General features: G+C 44.3%; 1 protein-coding gene across 1 annotated transcript; it reads left to right on the forward strand.

Annotated features, from left to right (window-relative positions):
• Nucleotides 1–362: 362 nt before the first annotated feature.
• LOC126994576 (uncharacterized) lies at nucleotides 363–20,591 on the forward strand (the record flags this gene model as incomplete). The annotated part of the gene is given in 3 exon segments (XM_050853902.1): nucleotides 363–486; nucleotides 9,775–9,919; nucleotides 19,087–20,591. Coding segments are annotated over 3 exon segments (294 nt in total), but the record flags the coding sequence as incomplete, so codon positions are not given.
• Between the last annotated feature and the right edge of the window lie 232 nt (nucleotides 20,592–20,823).

Here is a 20,823-nt window from a genome sequence, read left to right on the forward strand (position 1 = left end):
GGTAACCTTTGGCATATTGCTACCGAATAACAGGCCTATTGGTCCAGTAGTAACAGTGAAAGGCAGATCTCGATACGGGGGCACAACACTCTGGTTTATGGCGGGTAAACACGACGGCAATGCCGCTGCTGCCAACTCCGCTTTGGGAGCCTGGCGTAAACAAGTAAAACAACGAGGTTCTACTGTATAACACTGCATTTAAATATTTTGGTATTTGTTTCGTCAAAATTTTATGATGGCATGATAGCACAGCTCGCTCCCTTCATTCACTCTACGTTCACTACAAGCAAAAATACTTTGTATGCAACACCATGTGTTCTCCATGAGTGCAGCCTTGATGCGAAAAAAATAATTATCAACAGGAGGATGTCAAGAGGCTACAAGTGACTCTGGGTGACGACAAGACTTACGAAGACCATTACTATAACAAGCCCTTCGAGATGGGCGCTGCCTACTGGACGCTTGTGGTGACAGAGAAGAAGAGCGGTGAGTTAGTACCATAATTATATAACTGTAGGTAGTGCACATGGTCAGTTATGTTACCTCTCATTTTTGTGTTTTAATACCCAATCCCTCACAGGTCCATCTTAATAGGAAGTCAGTCATTCTAGCATAAACTTGTATGTTAGCAAGTTTGTTTTCCTGTCACTGTCATGCATCAGACGTTATCGTTGAGTTTATAGAATCGCCTTGATCTTGGTCCGTAACTTGAGTTCCATCATTGTGACTCTTCAACGGGATTACTGTATAGCTTACTGTTGTGGCGTAAGGCTTATCAGAGAGACTTACATAAGGCCAGTCAGTAGGACAACATACGACACTTCCCGGTAATCAGTTATTTACCATCTGCCCTCCACTTCCAGAAATATTTTGCTTCATAGGTAAGGAATAAGGTTTGTTATGTTTTATATCAATAAAATGTAATAGTAGCCCCGTTAATAAGTCGTACTGACTGAGTTAATTAAGGTCACGGAGTGGCTGCCACCTGAACCAAGACCCAAGCGACTCCATGCAGTCAATGGTAACGTTTGATTCACATAAGTGATGGGTATGAAATATGTACATGTAAGTCGTTGCTTGCAGGCTTGATTACTTATCAACACGAGGCTGTCATCAGTCTGGTATCAAAGGGAAACCAGGGGAGGCAGCATTGCCTTAACCCCGACACCTTCTAACACTCCTCACGGTGGCCGAGGGCGGCGCTGCCTCTGTATGCAGTATCGCCTATTAGAGAGACCCACAAGAAGCCAGTCAGTAGGAGTGCACAAGGCAGCTCTTGAGAACCGTTTACTTACCATCTGCCTTCCCCATTCAGAATCATATATAATCCCCTTTGAAATTTTCAATCGTGTCTCATAAAGTATATATCGACTTGATTTATTCCGCTTATCCATTTGACTACAAATATAGTTGTGATCCCGTTCTTGCCCACCTCCTTCCTACATAGGTAAGAATGTATCTGATTTATTTTCTTTTATTTATATTTTTACAGCAAAGGAAACAGCTCAGTGGCAAAAAAAAAAGAAACAAATAATGACAAAAAAAATAATCGCTGCTCCTATAAACAAGAGTTCAAGGGATTGACCGAAATAGAGGTAAATTTCGGGAAGGGAAATGTCCTGATACTCTCCTCTTGAAAGAGTTCAAGACGTAGGCAGGAGGAAATACAGATGAAGGAAGATTGTTCCAGAGTTTACCAGCGTTAAGGATGAAAGAGTGGATATGCTGGTTAACTCTTGCATAAGGGATTTGGACAGTGTAGGGATGCGCTTGAGTAGAAAGTCGTGTGCAGCGGGGCCGCAGGAGGGGGGAAGGCATGCAGTTAGCAAGTTCAGAAGGGCAGTCAACGTCGAAATATCGATAGAAGATAGAAAAAAGGCAACATGGCGGCGGACTTTAGGAAGGAGACTATCAGAAAGAGGAAGGGAGTTGATGAGACGAAGAGCCTTAAACTCTACTTTGTCCAAGGGAACTGTGTGATGGGAGACCACACGTGATATGCATACTCCATACGAGGGCGGACAAGGTCCCTGTATATGGATAGCAACTGTGTGGGGAGAAGAACTCACGGAGACGATACAGAACGCCCAACCTCGAGGAAGCTGATTATGTGAGAGAAGAGATGTGAAGTTTCCAGTTAAGATTTTGAGTTAGGATAGACCAAGGATGTTTAGTGTTGAAGAAGGTGATGGGTGAGTGTTGTCGTCGAATAGGGGATAGGAGTTTTGAAGATTATGTCGAGTTGATAGGTGGAGAAATTATTTTTTTGATGCATTGAAGGACACTAGGTTCCTTTTACCACAATCGCTAATACTAGCAAGGTCAGAGGTTAAGCGTTCTGCAGCCTCCAGTCTAGAGTCTTGTAGTTCCTGTTGTGAGAGTCCTCTGTTAAAATAAGTTGAATAATGCAAAGTAGAGTCGTCGGCGTATGAGTGGATAGGACAGTTTGTTGTTGAAAGAAGATCATTGATGAATATCAGAACGAGAGTGGGTGACAAGACAGAGCCCTGCGGGACACCACTGATCATAGATATGACCCTATGGTCTGTACCACGGGTCCAAAGTGACCACCCTCCCGTCGATTCATTCAAAAGCAGTTATTTTCTTAATTATGCCTAGTTTTATAAAACTATTCGAACATCATTACTTTAAAATCGAAGAAGAATGATGTAAAGCTAAGAAAACTGCAACAAAATTGATCTAACTTCTAAAATTATACATTTTTTTATATTATCGGCCGCGAAACAATATGATAAATGCACGAAAAAAAACCACATTGTTGACATCGTCAGGCCAACGCCGACCCAGGGCGCCTTGCCAGATGCACGATAGATATCGTATATAATCGTGCTAATGAATAATTACATAGGAGTGTCACATGACCGTAGCAGTTTTGCACACGTTTTTGTTATTCACTTACTTATAATTATGATTTGCGTTTGCAGTGTGTGTGTGTGTGTGTGTGTGTGTGTGTGTGTGTGTGTGTGTAATTCACCTCTTGGTCTGCTGCGGGTCTCTCTCTAGAGAGCCAGCCGTTCCCCTACGGAAGAGCACAGAGCTCATAGTATCGATTTTTGGGTAGGACTGAGACCACTCACACACAACACAGCGCGACATCGAGGTCACAATTCCTTGCCGTGTGTGTGTGTGTGTGTGTGTGTGTGTGTGTGTGTGTGTACAATTGCGAGAGGGAGTAATGTCGCACCTCTCAAAATGTTTCGTCCACCGTCTTAGACCACTGTTTCCCAAAATGAGTAAAAATACACATAAGCAAATTGCATAGAGGTAACAACCTTCCCCAGTGACAAGCTAAGCACATCACCAATCCCACGTCTCCAAGTCCTGTGAGCAACTGATTTGCAGGGGTGGTCAGGTACCGGTAAGGGGATACTTAAAGAATTTGAAATTTTTATTTTTTGTTTCACAGTCTTTATTTTTTTGTTAACCGACTTAAAAAAATAGTATAGAAACTTTGTTTATATATCTTCATTTTGTGTTGAGGAAATTTTAAATTTCTCTTTAGTTTTCGAAAAAAAATAGAATTTTTTTTTCACCTTTAATTTTCTCAATTTTTTTTTTACATTTTGTTTTCATCTTTTCAAAATTTCCTCCACACAAAAAATTGTTCTTTAGTTGTACTTTTAAATGATATGTTACAATGGACTACCAGATTTTTTGTTAATTTTATGAAATTTTTTGAAGTGAAAAAAACATCTTTTTGAGAAAAAGGCTCCTGACAATTTCTTCCCATTTTATTAGTGTCCTGCTAATTGTACTGCTTTGATTGGCATGAAATTTTCACAAAATGTTGCTTATACCTAGTCTTCCTTCCTGGAGTAGATAAGGTATCTGGTCCCCCCTTAAAAAAAAGGTACTATTCACTCAAGGGTGAGGGTATCAGAACACCACCTTCCTCATTGTGGCCAGATTTTATCTCAGAACTGTCCAGGCTGATATGAGTCGTCCTTCTTTTCCAATTTCCTCTTCTTCACTCTTGGTGTTGCATGTTTGGCTCTTTCTTGGTCCATCCACTTCATTGTTTCTTGTAATGTTGGTTCAGTCCCAAGGAGCTGAGTGATGATGTTTGCTTCTTCATATCCAAAGTTGTGTTCAAGGGCTGTAAGCTTCGCTATGAACAAAAGTCTCATGCGGCCACAAAATTTGGCTTTACTGCACTTGTTCCAAACCTTAGCATGAATGGACTCATTAGGATTCTGGGTAGCACCCTTCAGGCATCTCTGGAGAAGACTTGGGTTGGCAAGATCTTTGTACACAGCCTTGAGATATTCCAACTTTTGCTTGGGAATTTTTGCTAGGTAAAGTTTCTTTTTATCATGATCCTTTTCACTCTCTGGAAGTTTTAGTGCATTTGCTCTGTTGAAGAAGCACCAGGAGTCTTCTCCTTTTGGACAGTATTGATGGTAATGTTCCTTGTTGGTAGATGTGAGATGGTAGTACGTGGCCCATATTGCATTTTGCATGTCTTGTACATTGCCATTTGCATGGTCTCTAATGGCTTTGCCATAGTATGATGACAGTTTCTCAATAACGTCATCAGTGAGCATGTTTGCTCCTCCCAGAAGGCTTCTTTTCATCTTCTTGCCAGTCTTGGTGGTGATGACTTCATATTCTTCTCTCTTGAGCTTCCTAAGTCTGGCCCCCATTCTTTTGCTCACATGATTTACGCATTCTTCTTTAGTGACGGACTTCATAAGGGCCTTTTCCACCATTCAGCCCACAGACAGCATTGTAGGCACTAGAATCCCCATCACCATTAAATGTTGTGAAACGCATCTTGTATTCACAGGAGTGTGACCAGATGCGAACAGCAATCGCAGGTTCCATGGCTCCGGCCTTCCCATCAAAGTTCTTGTGACACTGATGTTCCTTTTGAGTCTTTTTTTTGCTGCAAATATAACAAAAGTTGTACAGAACATCAAGATCGACGAATATTCCGGTGTGTACTTCAATGGCAAACCCGACGCCGGCGTGCGATTTGTGTCCACGTTTCATCCAGGAGCAGTCGAAGCTGACATCCACATCAAGGATGCCGTCTTCATCAGGTGTACGGTGCAGCTTTTCTTTGTAGTATTTCACGACTCCAGCTCTGGCCTCTGTCATCCTTACTTCATAAACTACATCCATCTCGTGGTACAGGAACCTGCAGTAGGTGAAGAACGCTGCCTTGTTCATTTTTCCTCCTGTCACCAGTGCTTGGTGCCATCTCAAGCCTACATAACCAGTGCCAGTTACGAGGTTGCAGTATACTTGGCGTAATTTCATGACGGAGTAGTCGTAGTCATTTTTACGGTAAGTAGGAGGGGAGGCAGAGGAAGAAACAGTGTGGCAATTCTTGCACACGGTCTGCAGGATCTCACCAGATCTTGTTACTGTCACCCTGCTCCTGCAAGACCGTACTGGACACAGCTGCTTCTCAACTAGTGTGTCTAATTGAGCAAGAGTGACAGTGAAGAAAGTGTCGCATGACTCATCAGTTGTAGGTTTGATGTGAGTCAGATCTGTAAAAATGTCTCGGCGTAGCTGTGAAGTTGTCTTCCTTGCAGCTGGTGGTGGAGTGGGAACTGATGTTGTAGGTGGTGGTGGAGTGGGAACTGATGTGGCAGGTAGTGGTGGAGTGGGTAGTGATGTAGGCTGTGTTGTATCTGGTGTAGAGGAAGTACTGGGTTGAGATGGCTGTGTGGCGGGTGAGTCACTCTTAGCTGGCGGCGATTTATTTGTTTGTTGATCGTCTTCTCCATCTCGTCGTCTCCACTGCAAAGACAAAGCCCTCTGTACGTTAAGACACCTCTTCTGAACACCTTTTCTTTTATAAGTCATATTTGACGGGAGTACGTATTTCCTGTAGGACTTGGAAAAAAAAATCTCTCGTCAAAATCTGTATCTCTCCTTGCGTCAGGCTGAGGCACACTGAGCAGTAGGGGTGGGCAGGTACCGGTACCAGTACCGGTACTAACGGTACCAGCTAAACGGTACGGTACCGGTACCAGATTGCTCGGTACCGGTACCAGATTACTCGGATTTATTTATTGGATTTATTGCCGAGTGATCATGAGGCTTCCCGGCACCCGAGTGATCATGAGGCTTCGCGGCACCTGGTACCTGTACCGGGTGCCGCGAAGAATCGACTCTTCGCGGCACCCGGTACCGGTACCTGGTGCCGCGAAGCCTCATGAACACTCGGGTGCCGGGAAGCCTCATGATCACTCGGCACTGAGCATTGCCGCTAGTACCGGTACCGTTAGGATCTTAGTGACGCTCGGCGCTCGCCCGCCTCCATGTGGTATCAAGCGGTACCCTGTGTGGAGACGCTGAGTCACTGCCCCGCTGACCGTCTCCCCAAGCTCCCACCATTTTGTCCTGCTCTTCGTTTCCATCACAGCTCCCGTTTCCATTATTTTATTATTTGATTTATTTATTGGAGTTACTGGATAATTCTTCATGTCCGATTCTTTTTCTTTTTTAGGTTGCTAATAAATAATTGTTATTGTTATTAGACTATGATCGAGTACATCCATAATAACTATACATGCTATTTTTTTATCGAAAAAATAAATATTCACTTCATTCAGAGAGAGAGAGAGAGAGAGAGAGTTTTCTTTACAGGAAATTTATTTGGGAATTTCATCAGAAGTCATTAAGATAAAAAAAATACTCCTTCGGGTACAGGTACCGGTACCGGTACTAACGGTACCTGTTTTCGATGCTGGTACTACCGGTACTCAAAATAACGGTACTTGCCCATCCCTACTGAGCAGTGAGCGAGTCAGGCGGCCGCCAGCCCGCCACAACACACCACGTGGTGAGGGAAGTGTCAAGTGACGAAATTTACCGAGAAAAAACTTTTTTTGAGGGGAATTTTACGTATATATAGGCGATGATTCATAACGCACGTGGTGGCGCGTGAAGCAATCTATATGGCAACACCGCCAGCCATTTAAATGCCCGCCTCAAGGCGCGGGGATTTAAATATTGAAAAAAAAAAAACTTCACCACATGATACTTCATGGTGTCCCCGCCATGATGAGCGATAGAAAAGTTTTTAGTGGATTTCAAAAATATTCTTCAAAAAATACCCCCCGACTTTCTCCTAAGATATCTCGGTGAAATGGATATTCTCTCTCTCTCTCTCTCTCTCTCTCTCTCTCTCTCTCTCTCTCTCTCTCTCTCTCCCCTGTATGAAGTGAATATTTATTTTTTCGATAAAAATAGCATATATAGATATTATGGATGGACTTGTAGTCTAATAAGAATAACAGTATATATTACCAAACCTTTAAAAAAAGAATCGGACATGAAGAATTATCTAATATATAAGTTAATTAAATAGTGGAGGCGAGAGGGAGAATGAAAACAAAAATGCAAGATGGTGGGCAGACCGTGTAACTCAGCACAGCAAGGCATAACTTGTCCCCACACTCCAGACCGAGCGTCTCACTCACTCCGGCAACCGGCACTGGCGGTAAACTGGTACCGTTTATGGTTCCGGGACCTTAACGGAACCACTGTACCGATTTGTAATGATTCCAGTCGGCACTCGGTACCGGTACCGAGTGCCGAGTAGAATCGATTATATTCGGCACTCGGTACCGGTACCGAGTGCCGACTGGAATCGATTCTATTCGGCACTCGGTACCGGTACCGAGTGCCGACTGGAATCGATTATATTCGGCACTCGGTACCGGTACCGAGTGCCGACTGGAATCATTACAAATCGGTACTGCGGTTCCGTTAAGGTCCCGGAACACTAAACGGTACCAGTTTACCGCCAGTGCCGGTTGCCGGAGTGAGTGAGACGCTCGGCCTGGAGTGTGGGGACAAGTTATGCCTTGCTGTGCTGAGTTACACGGTCTGGCCGCCATTTTGCCTTGGCCATGGCTACGGGTGTAAATATGTACCGCACCAGCAGCCTTGGTTATGGCTACGGGTGTAGTTAACAACACAAGCCATTTACCGCTGGAATATTTCAGTGAATGTATCGCCAATGGGTCACATGTGCTTCTACTATTCTCATGAAAAGTTTCATCAGTTGGTAATCTCTTATCAGTCAGTCCTCTGCCAACTGTCAAGTTGTATGAGTCATGAGCAAACACTGAAATCTACGGAGAAAAAAACACAAACCATCAAATTGGATGCTTTTTTACCTCCAAAACTATTGAGCATAACTGAATAAAATGTACTGTGCTAAGATCAGACTTTTTTGTTGATTATCAGTGTATAATCTGCATCCGGAAATACCCTGAAATACCTCGTTACCTGGAAATATCCAGAAACACACAGCTAATGTCCCATCACGCACATTCCCACCGCTCCTACTCCCACTAAAGCTCAAGTTACGACTTCAATATCGATCATCGTCAAGTTTTATGCAGGCAGAATGTAAGGAGACCAAAATGAGCCTAATATGAGACATAGTATTGGAGTACTTGAGCTCAGAAAAAAATAGCGTTGGGGCTGGAGCCGCGAGAAAAAACACCCGTAGCCTAGGCGTTAATGGATCAGTTGGGTGCGCTATTTTTTCTCACCGGAGGGTAGCACCTGCGGTTGTTGGATAATCATTATCAGCGGCATTATGTATTAACAAAAGTCATGGTGTCAAATGGATTCTCCAAAACTCTACGAGCGCTGGGGAGAGTGTGTAGTTGAGTATCCTTTAGTATTGCTTGAGGCTCCTCTGTGTGAAGGGCTCCATCATCCCCCACCCCTCCTCGAGGGGAGGCCATCCTCCCCAACAGTGAAGCAGGGCACAGGCTTGTTCCGGGTCGGAGGTGGATATGGTTGATGCAGCCCAATGCTGACAGACTTCACAATGATGCTCAAGGCGGTGTCAGAACACATTCCTCCATCAGACGACCATCCCTTGACTCCAACATCAACATAGGGAAACTTGTGGTCTCCGTCAACCATAGCCACGAGTGATGTTGGTTGCAACTCTTTGTAGTTGTAGCCGAGATGTTCGTATGTATTGACCGAAGAATAATTGTCTCCTCTGGATCCAGGACCTGCTCCACATGTACCGTCTCCTCCTGCGCCTTCTCTTCGCTGAAGTAATTGCACGGCCAGCCAAAGTTTGGTTATGTGGACGTCTAGGTCTAGGTCACACTTCGACTTCAGCAGCTTCAGTTACTTGTTGGACAGGCAGATCAAAGGGGCAGTCTGTTGTAGTCATGCTGCTGGGTGATCAGGTGAACTGGGAAGGTGGTGTCGCAGCCACAGGGGTGCTTTTAGAGGTTTGGAGTGTGAGTTGTTGCAAATCACAATGGGTTCGTCGTCTGTAGTGTGGGTTACAGTTGCATCGAGTATGATCAGGCCTATTTTTGAAATTCGAGATTTTGGGACGCTTCGTGTTTATTCCTGTCCACTTCATAATATTCATTGTTGGGCTTCACATTACCTCCAGCGAGATGCGTGCTGAATTCAAGCTTGCTCCAGTTCAGGGCCATTTCCCAAGATCCAGCTAGATTTAAAGCTAAGCACAGTTTGGCGAATAGTTCTGGAACGTGATAAACCCCCTTGGAGGAATAGTGTTATAAGCTGTTGCCGCATGGTAAGCATTTTATTTGACTCGCCAAAACGAACTAATATGCAGTAACGCAAGGCCTGTCTGATTTTTTAGTACATGAAACTATATGAACCCTCCGGACCTTGTCACTAAGCCACACATGCCGTGGTCCATCTCCAAACTGTCATCGTACACTCAGAAAGCAATGCAGCCACCTGTAACCTCTAACACTAACCTCTTTCACGTGCCCGCAGGCTCCTGGACTGAGAGGGTGTGCAGTGTCCCCCGGAGATTTGTGGCAGCCCCCAACAACACATCTGAGGGGCTGGGTCTGGCGGCTGGGATGGCGGCGATGTTGTTGGTGATAGCAGCGCTGGCCATTGTTTGCATAAAGATACGGTGAGTGTTCGGTTCTGCAAGCGTTCATACCTAACTAGTTTAGAGGAATTGAGTCAAGCTTGTAGTGTACCTGCATCTGTAACTATTTCATCATAATATTCTTTAGAACTGTGAATATGTTCAGCACATGCGACTTCTTCCTGTAGTATATCCTAATGATTTAACTGTTCTGTCAGGAAGCTGGATTTTCTCTCATACTTCGTTTACTTTTTCTTACAATATACGCTTTTGTTGTGCTCTTTTGAGTATGATTGTGTGGGTGCAATATATCCATTTTTGTCATCCATTTTTTTCTTCGATGCATTTATACAGCATGATCTTATCTCCTTTTTTCCTTCTCTCTTCTAATGTTGGTAATCAAGAGTTTTTTAAGTCTCCATTTTTAACTGCAATCTCTCAGGTTTGGCACCAGCCATGTTGCTGAATTCTGCACCTTCTCAATCTTCTAAACATGTTATGTAACTCTTTCATTTACATGGTCTCTTGGTAACAGTAAAAAATAAAGTTAACGTTGGGAGCATACGTTAGAGCAGGTCGTGGCTGCGGTGCTCATCTCTGTATCATTGGCCCTTGAGCCTCAGGTGGTCGTGAACCTTTTTTCCCCGGGACACAGGGACAGTGCAACATCCGACTTATCACAGTATGCCTCCTCCAGGTTTCCCAGGTGATCATTGATCGCCAGTCCTGAAAGGAAGGATTAACAACCTTTTACACACTCTCCAAATCTTATTATATGGCCTTTTTTGTATTGAATTCCACAGCCATTTATGACTTCATTGCTGTAATTCCTTACATGAGTCATAATGTTCTACTGGTCTTTGCAACTTAGCATCATCAACAAAGATATTCATGTGACTCTGTGCCAATAATGTTATTTATATCATTTCCATATACCGGAAACATGACAGGTGCCAACACTGAACACTGAGGGACTCTACCTGTCACCTCTTCCCAAGCGGCTGGGATGGGATGGCTGCTCTTAATATTGTTCTCATCTCCATTTACCTAAAAAGTTTTTAAGCCTTTGCAATGTGCCCCTTTTATCCTTCCTTTCTGTTCAAGCTTCACAATGAGGGACTCTGTCATATGCTACTTGTTAACCGTTTTTAAGTGTTATTTTTAAAGGTGGATAGTGTTAAGTGTTATGTTTAAGGCGCGAACTGTTATCTCACTCGTCACAGGGCCGGCGTTACCGTTGTCCTGCTCCACAGGTTGATTGTAGTAGGTGAGATAACACAATAGCCTTTATAGTTAAGTGTGGTAGATGCTGTTTTGGCCGCGGAGCCGGTAGGTTCACTTTGAGTTCACTTAATTCACTCTTTCTCTCTCTCTCTGGTGTAATAAAAGCGTGATGAGTTTTAACTATATTAACAGTTTTACACAATAGTTACGAAGTTTATGTGAGCTGTCGCACACACACCCCGAGCAGTGTGATCTGCTCGTGATCGCTGCCCACTGTCTTCTGCCTGCTTCAGTCCGGGTGCAGGAATAATCCGATGCCAAGGCTTGTTGATTCAGCACCGTTCCCACGGCAAGGAGCACGCCGTAAGCACAACCTAGCACCTACGTGTTATTAAACATCCTGTGGCGCGGCACTGCCATGGTGTTGCGACACATATAGTCACACATTCACATGTACATTATAATATATACATTACATCGCTCGGTCACCTAAAAGTCGCGACCCCGCGACTCACCCGACCTTTAAAATTAGTGTTCCTACCCATGTTACATTCGTGCAATGTGTACTAAATAAGCGAGGTCTTGTTACAGTTGCTTTAAAGAATTATATACAACAACATCGGGAAATGCCAATGATAATAAAAATAATCATGTAAGTAACAAGAAATGGGTAAAGTACATACCGGTTGAGGTAAACAGGGCTAGAGTCGTGGACGTGGAAGCTGAGTTCTATTCCGAGAAAACAAAATAATAGCTCGAAAAATTATTTACATGATACATCCTAGAAAAATTTAATTGACTAAACTATCATTAGGATACATGGTAATGGAGCTATCTGAAATAGTAAAAAGAAAAAGGAAAAATCCTTGAAGAAGATCTGCTACAAACTGAACCTTCGAGTCACACCTTGACACAATACTGTCGCAGATAAACACTCATTCGTTGCGTGACAATTAATTGCCAGTGTCGTTACCCTCGGCACGACTTTTGAGACGTGCGGGGTCTACAACAATAGATGAGGTTGTGTGAAAAGAGGTAATGTCATCCGTAGAGTCTCCTAATAATTACAATGTGATAACAAGGACAAGTCTGGAAAGCCTTAGAAGCATCGGCTGTCAGCACCACTAACTCCTGATACTCCGTTTTTCAGGTTTACAGTACTATAAAAGAAAATCCTGTCACCAAGTTGTGAAATCACCGTTGTAACAAATCTCACTGAAATATATAAATCCTGCATAATTGATTAAAGCAATTTCAGCATTGATAAACATCAAATTAAAAAGAAAAATTTCCACCTATCCCCCGATCGTAACAAACGTGGATGACTGACATCTTTGACGTCAAAAATAATTCCCGTAACGGTTAACGGTGGTATGTCAAGGAAAGGGTAAGTAAGACTTGTCTGCATACTTCCAAAGCTGACAGATATTCACATGCTGGTTACAATAAAAGTTAGGGACAGCATCTGCTCAAGTGTAGTTAAGTCTGTCTTTGCAGAGAAAAATGTCTGTTTCAAGCAGAAGCATATGAGGTTCAAGGTTAAAAAGTACCTATCCCTATGTTAGTCTACACCCTCGATTATTACGGTCCCAAACAACTAGGGAGACTGACTGCACTACATCAACTCAGCAATAAAAACAAGATAGTGAGTAAGAGTGAAAAGTATTACTCAAGCACTCCCCTCTCGCATGAAAAAGATGCAGGCAAAAGCTCAGGAACCAAACATAAATTAGTAATTGCAAGGACGCAGGCTATAGTCGTGTGGTGGAAAGATAGACAAGGCATCGTCAGGCTGAGGCAAACAGGCGGTTCTCGCTGGTTCAACTAAAGTCGAATCAAGGATCTCAGGCTGGGCGTCTGTCTTTTTGAGGCGATCACTATGCACAATTTCATATGAATTAAAAATAAGGTCATAAAGCTCAAATTTGTGACCACCTAGTTGTCTAACTATCTGGCGTGGGCCCACGAATTTAGGGGACAACTTCGAATGTCTCTCTTGGACTCGAAGCATAACAAAGTCACCCACTTTCAAGGAAACAGGGGCGGCACGCTTGTGTTGATGCAAACACATAGCCTCAGATGTAGCCTGTAGTCTCTCTCTGACCTTCCTATGAATATCTGTGAAAACTTTGAGTTGAACCTTAGAATAATCAACCCTAAAATTATGTAGTGGGGAGATTGTCCCGTTGACTCACAAACACGGGTGTTAATGCTTGCTGCAGCATATGCTAGCCAGTCCTCCCAGGCATGCTGAAGTCCGCTAACGACCGGGCGCAAGACATCTAAAATCTTCCTATTCGCGCGTTCAACAAGGCCGTTGCTGGCTGGGTGATAACTGACTGTAAAACATTGTGTAATGCCAAAATGTTTGCATATTTCTGGTAAAAGTTGATTGCGAAACTCAGTTCCATTATCACTTAACAACACCCTAGGTGTGGAGTATGGACAAATTAGATGAGTTATTAGGGCATGAGCAATGGACTTAGCAGATTTATCTTTCACCGGGGCTAACAACGTACCGCGACAAGTGATCTACACAAACCAAGAGGTACCTAGAGCCCTGGTGGCTGGCGGGAAGCTGTAGCAAGTCAATAGAAACTACATCCCAAGGCCGGTAAGGAGGCGGGTATTCTAGGATCGGCGCAGGCCTAGGCACCGTCCCTTTATGTTGGGCACACTTGACACACTTAGCCACATACGCATCAATATCTACACGCATAGTTTACCAAAAACAGACCGCTCGGATCGCTGTTAATGTGCGTTCCCTCCCCGGGTGGCCAGCGATCACCGTGTCATGAACTAAGTTCAGCACCGCAGGCACATAACACTCTGGTATCACAAACTGTGCGACAGACTCCGTTTTACGGGCCCAGGAGCGGTACAAGACGTCGTCCTGTGACAAGAAAAATTGTGAAAAAGACACAGGTAGTGGCGGGAGATTTGTTTCATCACCCAACTCCAGAGCGTATATTACTTTACCCCAAACGTCATGTCGACGCTGGGCTGCTGCTAAATCCTTTAGAGTGAAATTTTCAATTTCAGTAGGCGTTTCTGCAAATGAGCCAACAGGTACGTTTCTAGACAGTGAATCCGCGACGACATTCGCGCGGCCAGGTAAATACTTAAAGGTTGGCCCAAATTCCTGGATGGTCAGGTACCACCGTGCGAGTCGACCGGTGAGGTTTCTACCCTTAAAAAGCTCGGTGACTGGCGCATGGTCCGTAAAGACAGTGATAGGATAGCCAAGGATAATATCTATAAAATGTTTAAGAGCCCAAACAACCGCTAGGGTTTCCTGATGGGTCACTGAATAGTTCGACTCAGCCTGGTTTAAAGTACGACTTGCGTACGCAATAGCCCGATTTTTACCGCGAGTATCCGGTTGCATCAAAACAGCACCAAGTCCTAGGGCTGAGGCATCTGTATACAGTGTAAAAGGGACGTTGTATTCCGGGAATGGCAAGGCTGGAGCGTTAATTAACGCTGACTTCAATTCTGTAAAACTCTTGTGTTGTGGGGCATTCCAATGAAAATGTACCTCTTTCTTTAAAAGTTGCGTTAGAGGCGAAGCGATTTTGGCAAAACCTTGTATGAAAGGCCTATATTAGCCGGACAACCCAAGGAAAGACCGAACGTTTTCGACGTTTTAGGGTTGCGGAAAATTCTTTATGGCCGATATTTTATCGTCCATCGTGTGGATTCCATCTCCATCAACAGTGTGGCCTAAAAAGGTGATTTTTGGCTTTAAAAATTCACATTTAGTCAGCTTGGCTTGAAGGCCAGCGTCTCTAAGTTTAAGCAGAACTGCTTTTAATTTAGCTAGGTGACTGTCGCCATCCTTGCTACAAATGATTAAATCATCTAAATATGGCTATCATGTCTGAGAACAATGTGTTAATCATCCTCTGAAAAGTAGTGGGTGCGGTTTTGAGGCCGAATGGCATCCTTAACCATTCAAAATGACCGCTAGGGGTACTGAAGGCTGTAATCTCTCTGAATTCAGCTGCCATAGGCGCCTGCCAGTACCCACTTAAAAGGTCAAGACTACTGAAAATAGTATTCCCTTGCCCCAGGGACATTAACAAGTCACCTAAAACGGGCAGAGGATACCTATCATCCTCAGTCACCTCATTTACTTTCCTAAAATCGATGACAGGCCTGAAACTTCCGTTCTTTTTTAGGGACTAGGAACAAGGGTGAGTTCCAAGGAGATCGGGAATGCTGAATAACACCCTGGTCCAACATATCTTTAACCTGTTCATCTACAATCTGCCTTTGACTGTGTGGAAGTCTGTATGCTGAAATGTACACCGGTTTGGTGTCGGGTTTAACCCTAATCTTGTGCTCTGTCGTATCAGTCGCACCTAAAGGCTCACCGGGCAGGGCAATGACATCACGATACTGATGTAAAAGCTTCAGAAGCGGGCCCTTAAGCTCGGGATAATCGACCACTTTGACTAAAGAATCGACAGATGAGGCCTGACATGTCTTGTCTCCGGCGTCGGGTTGACCCACCGCGCTGACACAAGTCTGCTTTAACCCTAAAGGTTCTGGCGACACCTGTCCGTCGAACGCTAATGCGCGACCCAAAAAGACTCCATTTTTTAGTTTAACTGGACCGCCAGTGGCGTTAACCACTAAAGCTACGGTCCTACCTCCCTCGCGTACCGTGTTAAGGGTGGACTCTATCACTAGCGTGTTCACACGACTATAGTCTGTTCAGAGCAAGAAGTCGGTTCAGGGTGGAGCTGGTATCGTCGTTTACCTCTACCCATGCTGCCAAATCAGCCTTCATACATGCGTCTCTCTCTTATTTCCCATCCATGTGCTATTTGAAAGCGATATTTTATATATTCTGTATATAGTAAAGGAAGCTACATAGTACAATGAGTGTCGATGTTTAGGATTATAACAAGGATTTGTATAAATTCTATGACATGTGGCAGCGATTTTTTCCCATGTTGCCACGTTGTGGTGGTGGTAGTGGTGGTGATGGTGGTGGTCGGTGTGTCCCCCTAGGTCCCTCCCCCGGGTCGAGAGGGAGAGAGAGAGAGATAAACAGGTGGGTTGTGGGTGGGTAGGCTGGGAGAGAGTGCTAATCTGATAATTGGCGGTCGAACTGGCAAGCTGCACTCATGGGAATTCTGGAATCTGCCACACCTTGAACCGACTTCATGCTCCGAACAGACTATAGGCCCTTCTAGGCAGATGTCACAACCTAAGGTGGCGTTAGGGACTGACACGGGGATATGCATTGCGGTTCGTTGAGGGATTTCATGATTCCCTACGACTATAGCATTGACATTTTTCCATCCCCTGAAAACATCAGGTGGTGTTGGTGGTTTACCCTGAAGTGAGGTGGTGCCCGCGTCATGCACCGGCACCGTGGAAAGAGTCGGAACGGTATGCACTACCGACTCAGGAGAAACACTTTCCCGACCCTTGATGAGTGTTTCCTTTCTTTCCCAGGGAGAAGCGAGGCGCACAGGTTGATCCATGGCCTTGAAACATCTCCCCTGAAACCTTAATGTATTACTATCTGGACGTATTACCATGCGGTTGGACCTCAGTGACGACACCCCAAGAAGACCGTCAGACGGCAGTGAAAAGTTTAACGTCACGTAAAAATCCAAACGCATGACAGGGGTGTTTCGTCCCAAACTCACTGGCAAACACACCACCCCAAGGATGTTAAGCCTGTCGGTGGTGACACCGCAAAGGCTTAGGTCAGAGGGTCGTAGCTGGTAGCGGCCTCCTCGCGACGCGCGTTTTAAAGCTATTTACGTCTTTTGTTGACAACACATTAACCGCAGCGCTGGTGTCGACCGGAAATGACGCGTGTAGCGGACCCAGCTTTACTTTAAGTGCCATAATTTCAGGCTGACTGCACGCGGCCACAACACATTCAAACAAGCTACTACTGTCAGCCTGCACTGCAGTCCCAATTTCCTCTGGCGCCCGGGTTCCTACCCTGGGTCGTTTTTTGGGGGCGCTCGGCTTCCCCCGGCCCCTTCACGAACTTTCCTGCTCGCTCTTTCTTCAACTTTAGCACAGAGAAACACTCTGTGGTGTGGCTATCAGAACCGTGGATAAAACAGGACTTGCCAGTGTTGTAGCCCTCGGCACGACTTTTTGAAGCGGCCGGGGTCTTCTGAGAAGCAGACTTGCCTGACATCTGCGAGCCTCCCCTTTCCTTCTTTGCCCTGCGATCCCGCTGACGTTTTATAAAATAGTCAACCGTATGACCGTCTCGCTGACAATAAGAACAGTGGCGTTTAGGCTTTTCGGTGGCGGATGCCACCACCGATGAGGACGCGGTGATATTAGCAGTCCTCTGTTCTTCAGCGGCTACAGCGGGAACTGGCACTCCGTCTTTCTCCTCAATCTTGGTCTTGAGTTTCAAGACGAAATCGTGCAACTTGTCAGTGGGGCCGAAGGCTAGGGATAAATAACTTTTTTGAAACTGTCCCTTGATGACAACCATGTACATGAAAAATTCCAGAAATTTGATCACATTAGATAGAGACATATTCTCTCCCTCTGTCCAGCCACCAGCTCTCAAATATGAGCCCAAATCAGTAGACAACCGATAGGCGTCCACTTGCCCGGCAAAAAGACCTCTACTCTCCACAGCTGAAATCAAGTTGGTTACAGCTACATTTACGCCCTTGACGAGGCTGTGTTTAACATTCTCCCCGAATGATTCCAGAAAATGTGAGCGAAACTGGTCATAATCTTTGGTTTGCTGCGGTTCCATGAACGCGCTGGTGTACTTGAGAGCTGAAGCTTCTGTTCCCAGCTTTAATCTGGACCTAATGAAGGAGATTTTATCTCCCGGTTCTGACACAAATAAATTATTCATAACATCTTCGCATTGTGAAGGATGAAGTCCCTAGCAGTGTAATCCGGTTCATTGCCTGCGAAAGCTCTGACTGAGATGCCGTAGTCGGCAGAAGTTTAATGGTATTAGTAGCCATTGTGGGTTGTTGGTTAGTTAAGTTATTACCTTGTTGATCATGCAGGTGGGAAGAGAAGGAGGAGGAGTATGGACTCTCTCATGATTTGACCCGCTCTTTAGGTTACGGTAACTGTCATCCTTGACGTTCTCTTCCGAGTGCTCTACCAACTTCTGATATTCCTCGGCCAAAGCTGCTAACTCCGGGTCAGGTTTCCCTGCCATTTAAAAAGAGGCATTAGTAAAATGAGGCTTCATGAGGAGGAATATGGTAAAAGGAAAAGTATTACCGCTAAACTGCACTAAAGGTAATGATCATTCACCGCTTAGTGTGTGCCCACTCGCCCCAGATGCTTCCAAAACGCATGAAAAGAAGGAAAAGAATAATGAGTGAATACTTAGCACGATAAAACTACCTTATCCACTGTGCAACAAAACACATACAAGAAAGGAAAAAATAAAATGAATGACTATACTTAAAATGCGTAACAATGTTCACAATTCAGGAAAAATATTAAACATCCACCTACACTTGAATAAAATTCAACAGCCTAAAGCCCTGTCCACACTATGCATCATGTAGCAGCCATGTGATGCAGTAGTGGTGTTGAAAACAATACACTAGCGTCCAGACTTAAGTGCATCACAGCGCAACTCATCCTCGCGCGCCGTCACCGATTAGATACCCATATTTCATTTCCTTCAGGTACATAAAGTGACATCCGACTCTGGCAGTCTCTCTCTCTCTCTCTCTCTCTCTCTCTCTCTCTCTCTCTCTCTCTCTCTCTCTCTGTATATATATATATATATATATATATATATATATATATATATATATATATATATATATATATATATATATATATATATAAGGAATTTTGATGTGTTGCATATAAACAGCATGGGTAGCCTAATATTCTAAATAGCCTAGCATCGCATTCAATAGTTATTATTTATTGTTTAATGTTGTTTAAATGATCATTATTTACATGCAGTAAGTTATTAAGATATCTTTTACATGTGTTTGCAGAGCCAGATGTAATGCCGGGATGTGAAGGCAGGAGAAGAAACTTAGAAGTATACGGAAAAGACGTAGGTTAAGTCATTATAAGTGATTACAAGTAGTTATAAGTGAGCATAAGTAGTTATGAGTAATTCTAAGTCACTATAAGGCCATCATAGATATGTAAGAAATTGCTAGAAGGTATCCTTAATAACAACCTGTAGCATAACACATCACCCCCCCTCAGACTACAATTACATCAGATGGTGCAAAACTGTCCCGCCAGATTTTCCGGCGTCTACCGTCCCTCCCTTTCCTCCCCTCCCCCTACCAGCGCACGCATTTGAAGCATTTGTCAGCCATTGCTTGTAAAAGTCCTATCAGTTAAAATCATCCACCCTTGCATAGATTTTTCCGCTGCTTCACAAGTAATTTCGTCACCTTGCACGTTAAGTGACCGTACCCATATATAAACTACCCTAATCTTCCCTTTATTTTGAATAAAACCTTAATATATTATAAATCAGCTACTTGGCCCCTTTTTCCGCGCTACGGGGCCGCCCTAGGGCGGGTATAAAAACTCGGGGTAGCGTTTCCCGGGATCGTATTAGACAAGGGCCCGTTCCCCTTCATAGGGGTTAATCATAGAAGAAGAAGTTTCCCGGGCATCACTCGCCGCTCACCCGCTGTTGCTTACAGGTATGTACATGGCTTTCCCGCCTTCGCCCCCCCATTTGTTTCCTCCCTCCCTACGTGCTCCCCAGTGTGAATTACCGTCTCCCCTTTAGCCAATGTGTGTCTTAATTATCCTGTAAATGCATTTCTGATCCCAGTAAATGAAATAGGCATCATCACTCGCCGCTCACCCGCTGTTGCTTACAGGTTCTGGCGGCCCACTCCCTACACACACACACACACACACACACCATACACCCACACGAACCCGTGATTCTTCCCGATGTGTTCTTTTAGTTGTTAACCTCAGTACGCCTCTCTTCTTTTCGTGATAGGGTAGGAAGAAGGAGACCCCCTTGAGCGTTCCTGGAGCCTTAAGGGGTAGGAACGGGGACTCAACCCCCATAATCTTTCTTTGTCCCCTATCGCGGAAGATACTATGTGAGTATCTAGGCGTATTACTATTAATTTGTGGTTTATCTCTAGGATAAGAAGTGTTAGTAAAATAGGAGGCTGTATGTTTGTCGTTTTCGACGGATATTGTCCTCGCCGTGTACGGGCCCCCTCGGAAGTGTAAAGCTTTCCCCTCCCTGAATTTTCCTATATCTTATGTACCTGGTTTTGCAATAGATGTACACCCATGCAAGGGTAAGGTTTTCTTAGAGAATTCTCAACCATATTCTGACTACCATTGTGAGAGGAGAAATTAGAACTCAGTCGTGTGTCCATTCGTCCACTTCTGTCAGTTTCGGGAAAATCGTGCCTTCAATTAGCTGTTAACTGTAAACCGTGTCATCAGTTATGACTATATGTACCTCCTAAACTAAGTCTCACATGAATAAATGTACCAACTCCTATTTATAGGCCTTTATTTCTTATCTCTTCTCCCCGTCGTGAGTTTTGTCCGGCCGGCTGTGTAGTTAAAGTACCTTTTTACCGCCCCGAGTCTTCCCCACTCACCACGTTACCCCCTGCCCAAGGGATCATAGTCTCGCTCTGGGTCACTTTAACCCCTAATTAAATCCTTAGTCCTTTATATTCATATACTTTAAGGTTCCCAGTGAGCTACCGGTGACATAATTCATCGGT

The sequence above is a fragment of the Eriocheir sinensis genome, unplaced genomic scaffold, assembly GCF_024679095.1.
Source record: "Eriocheir sinensis breed Jianghai 21 unplaced genomic scaffold, ASM2467909v1 Scaffold821, whole genome shotgun sequence".
NCBI classification, from domain to species: domain Eukaryota; kingdom Metazoa; phylum Arthropoda; class Malacostraca; order Decapoda; family Varunidae; genus Eriocheir; species Eriocheir sinensis.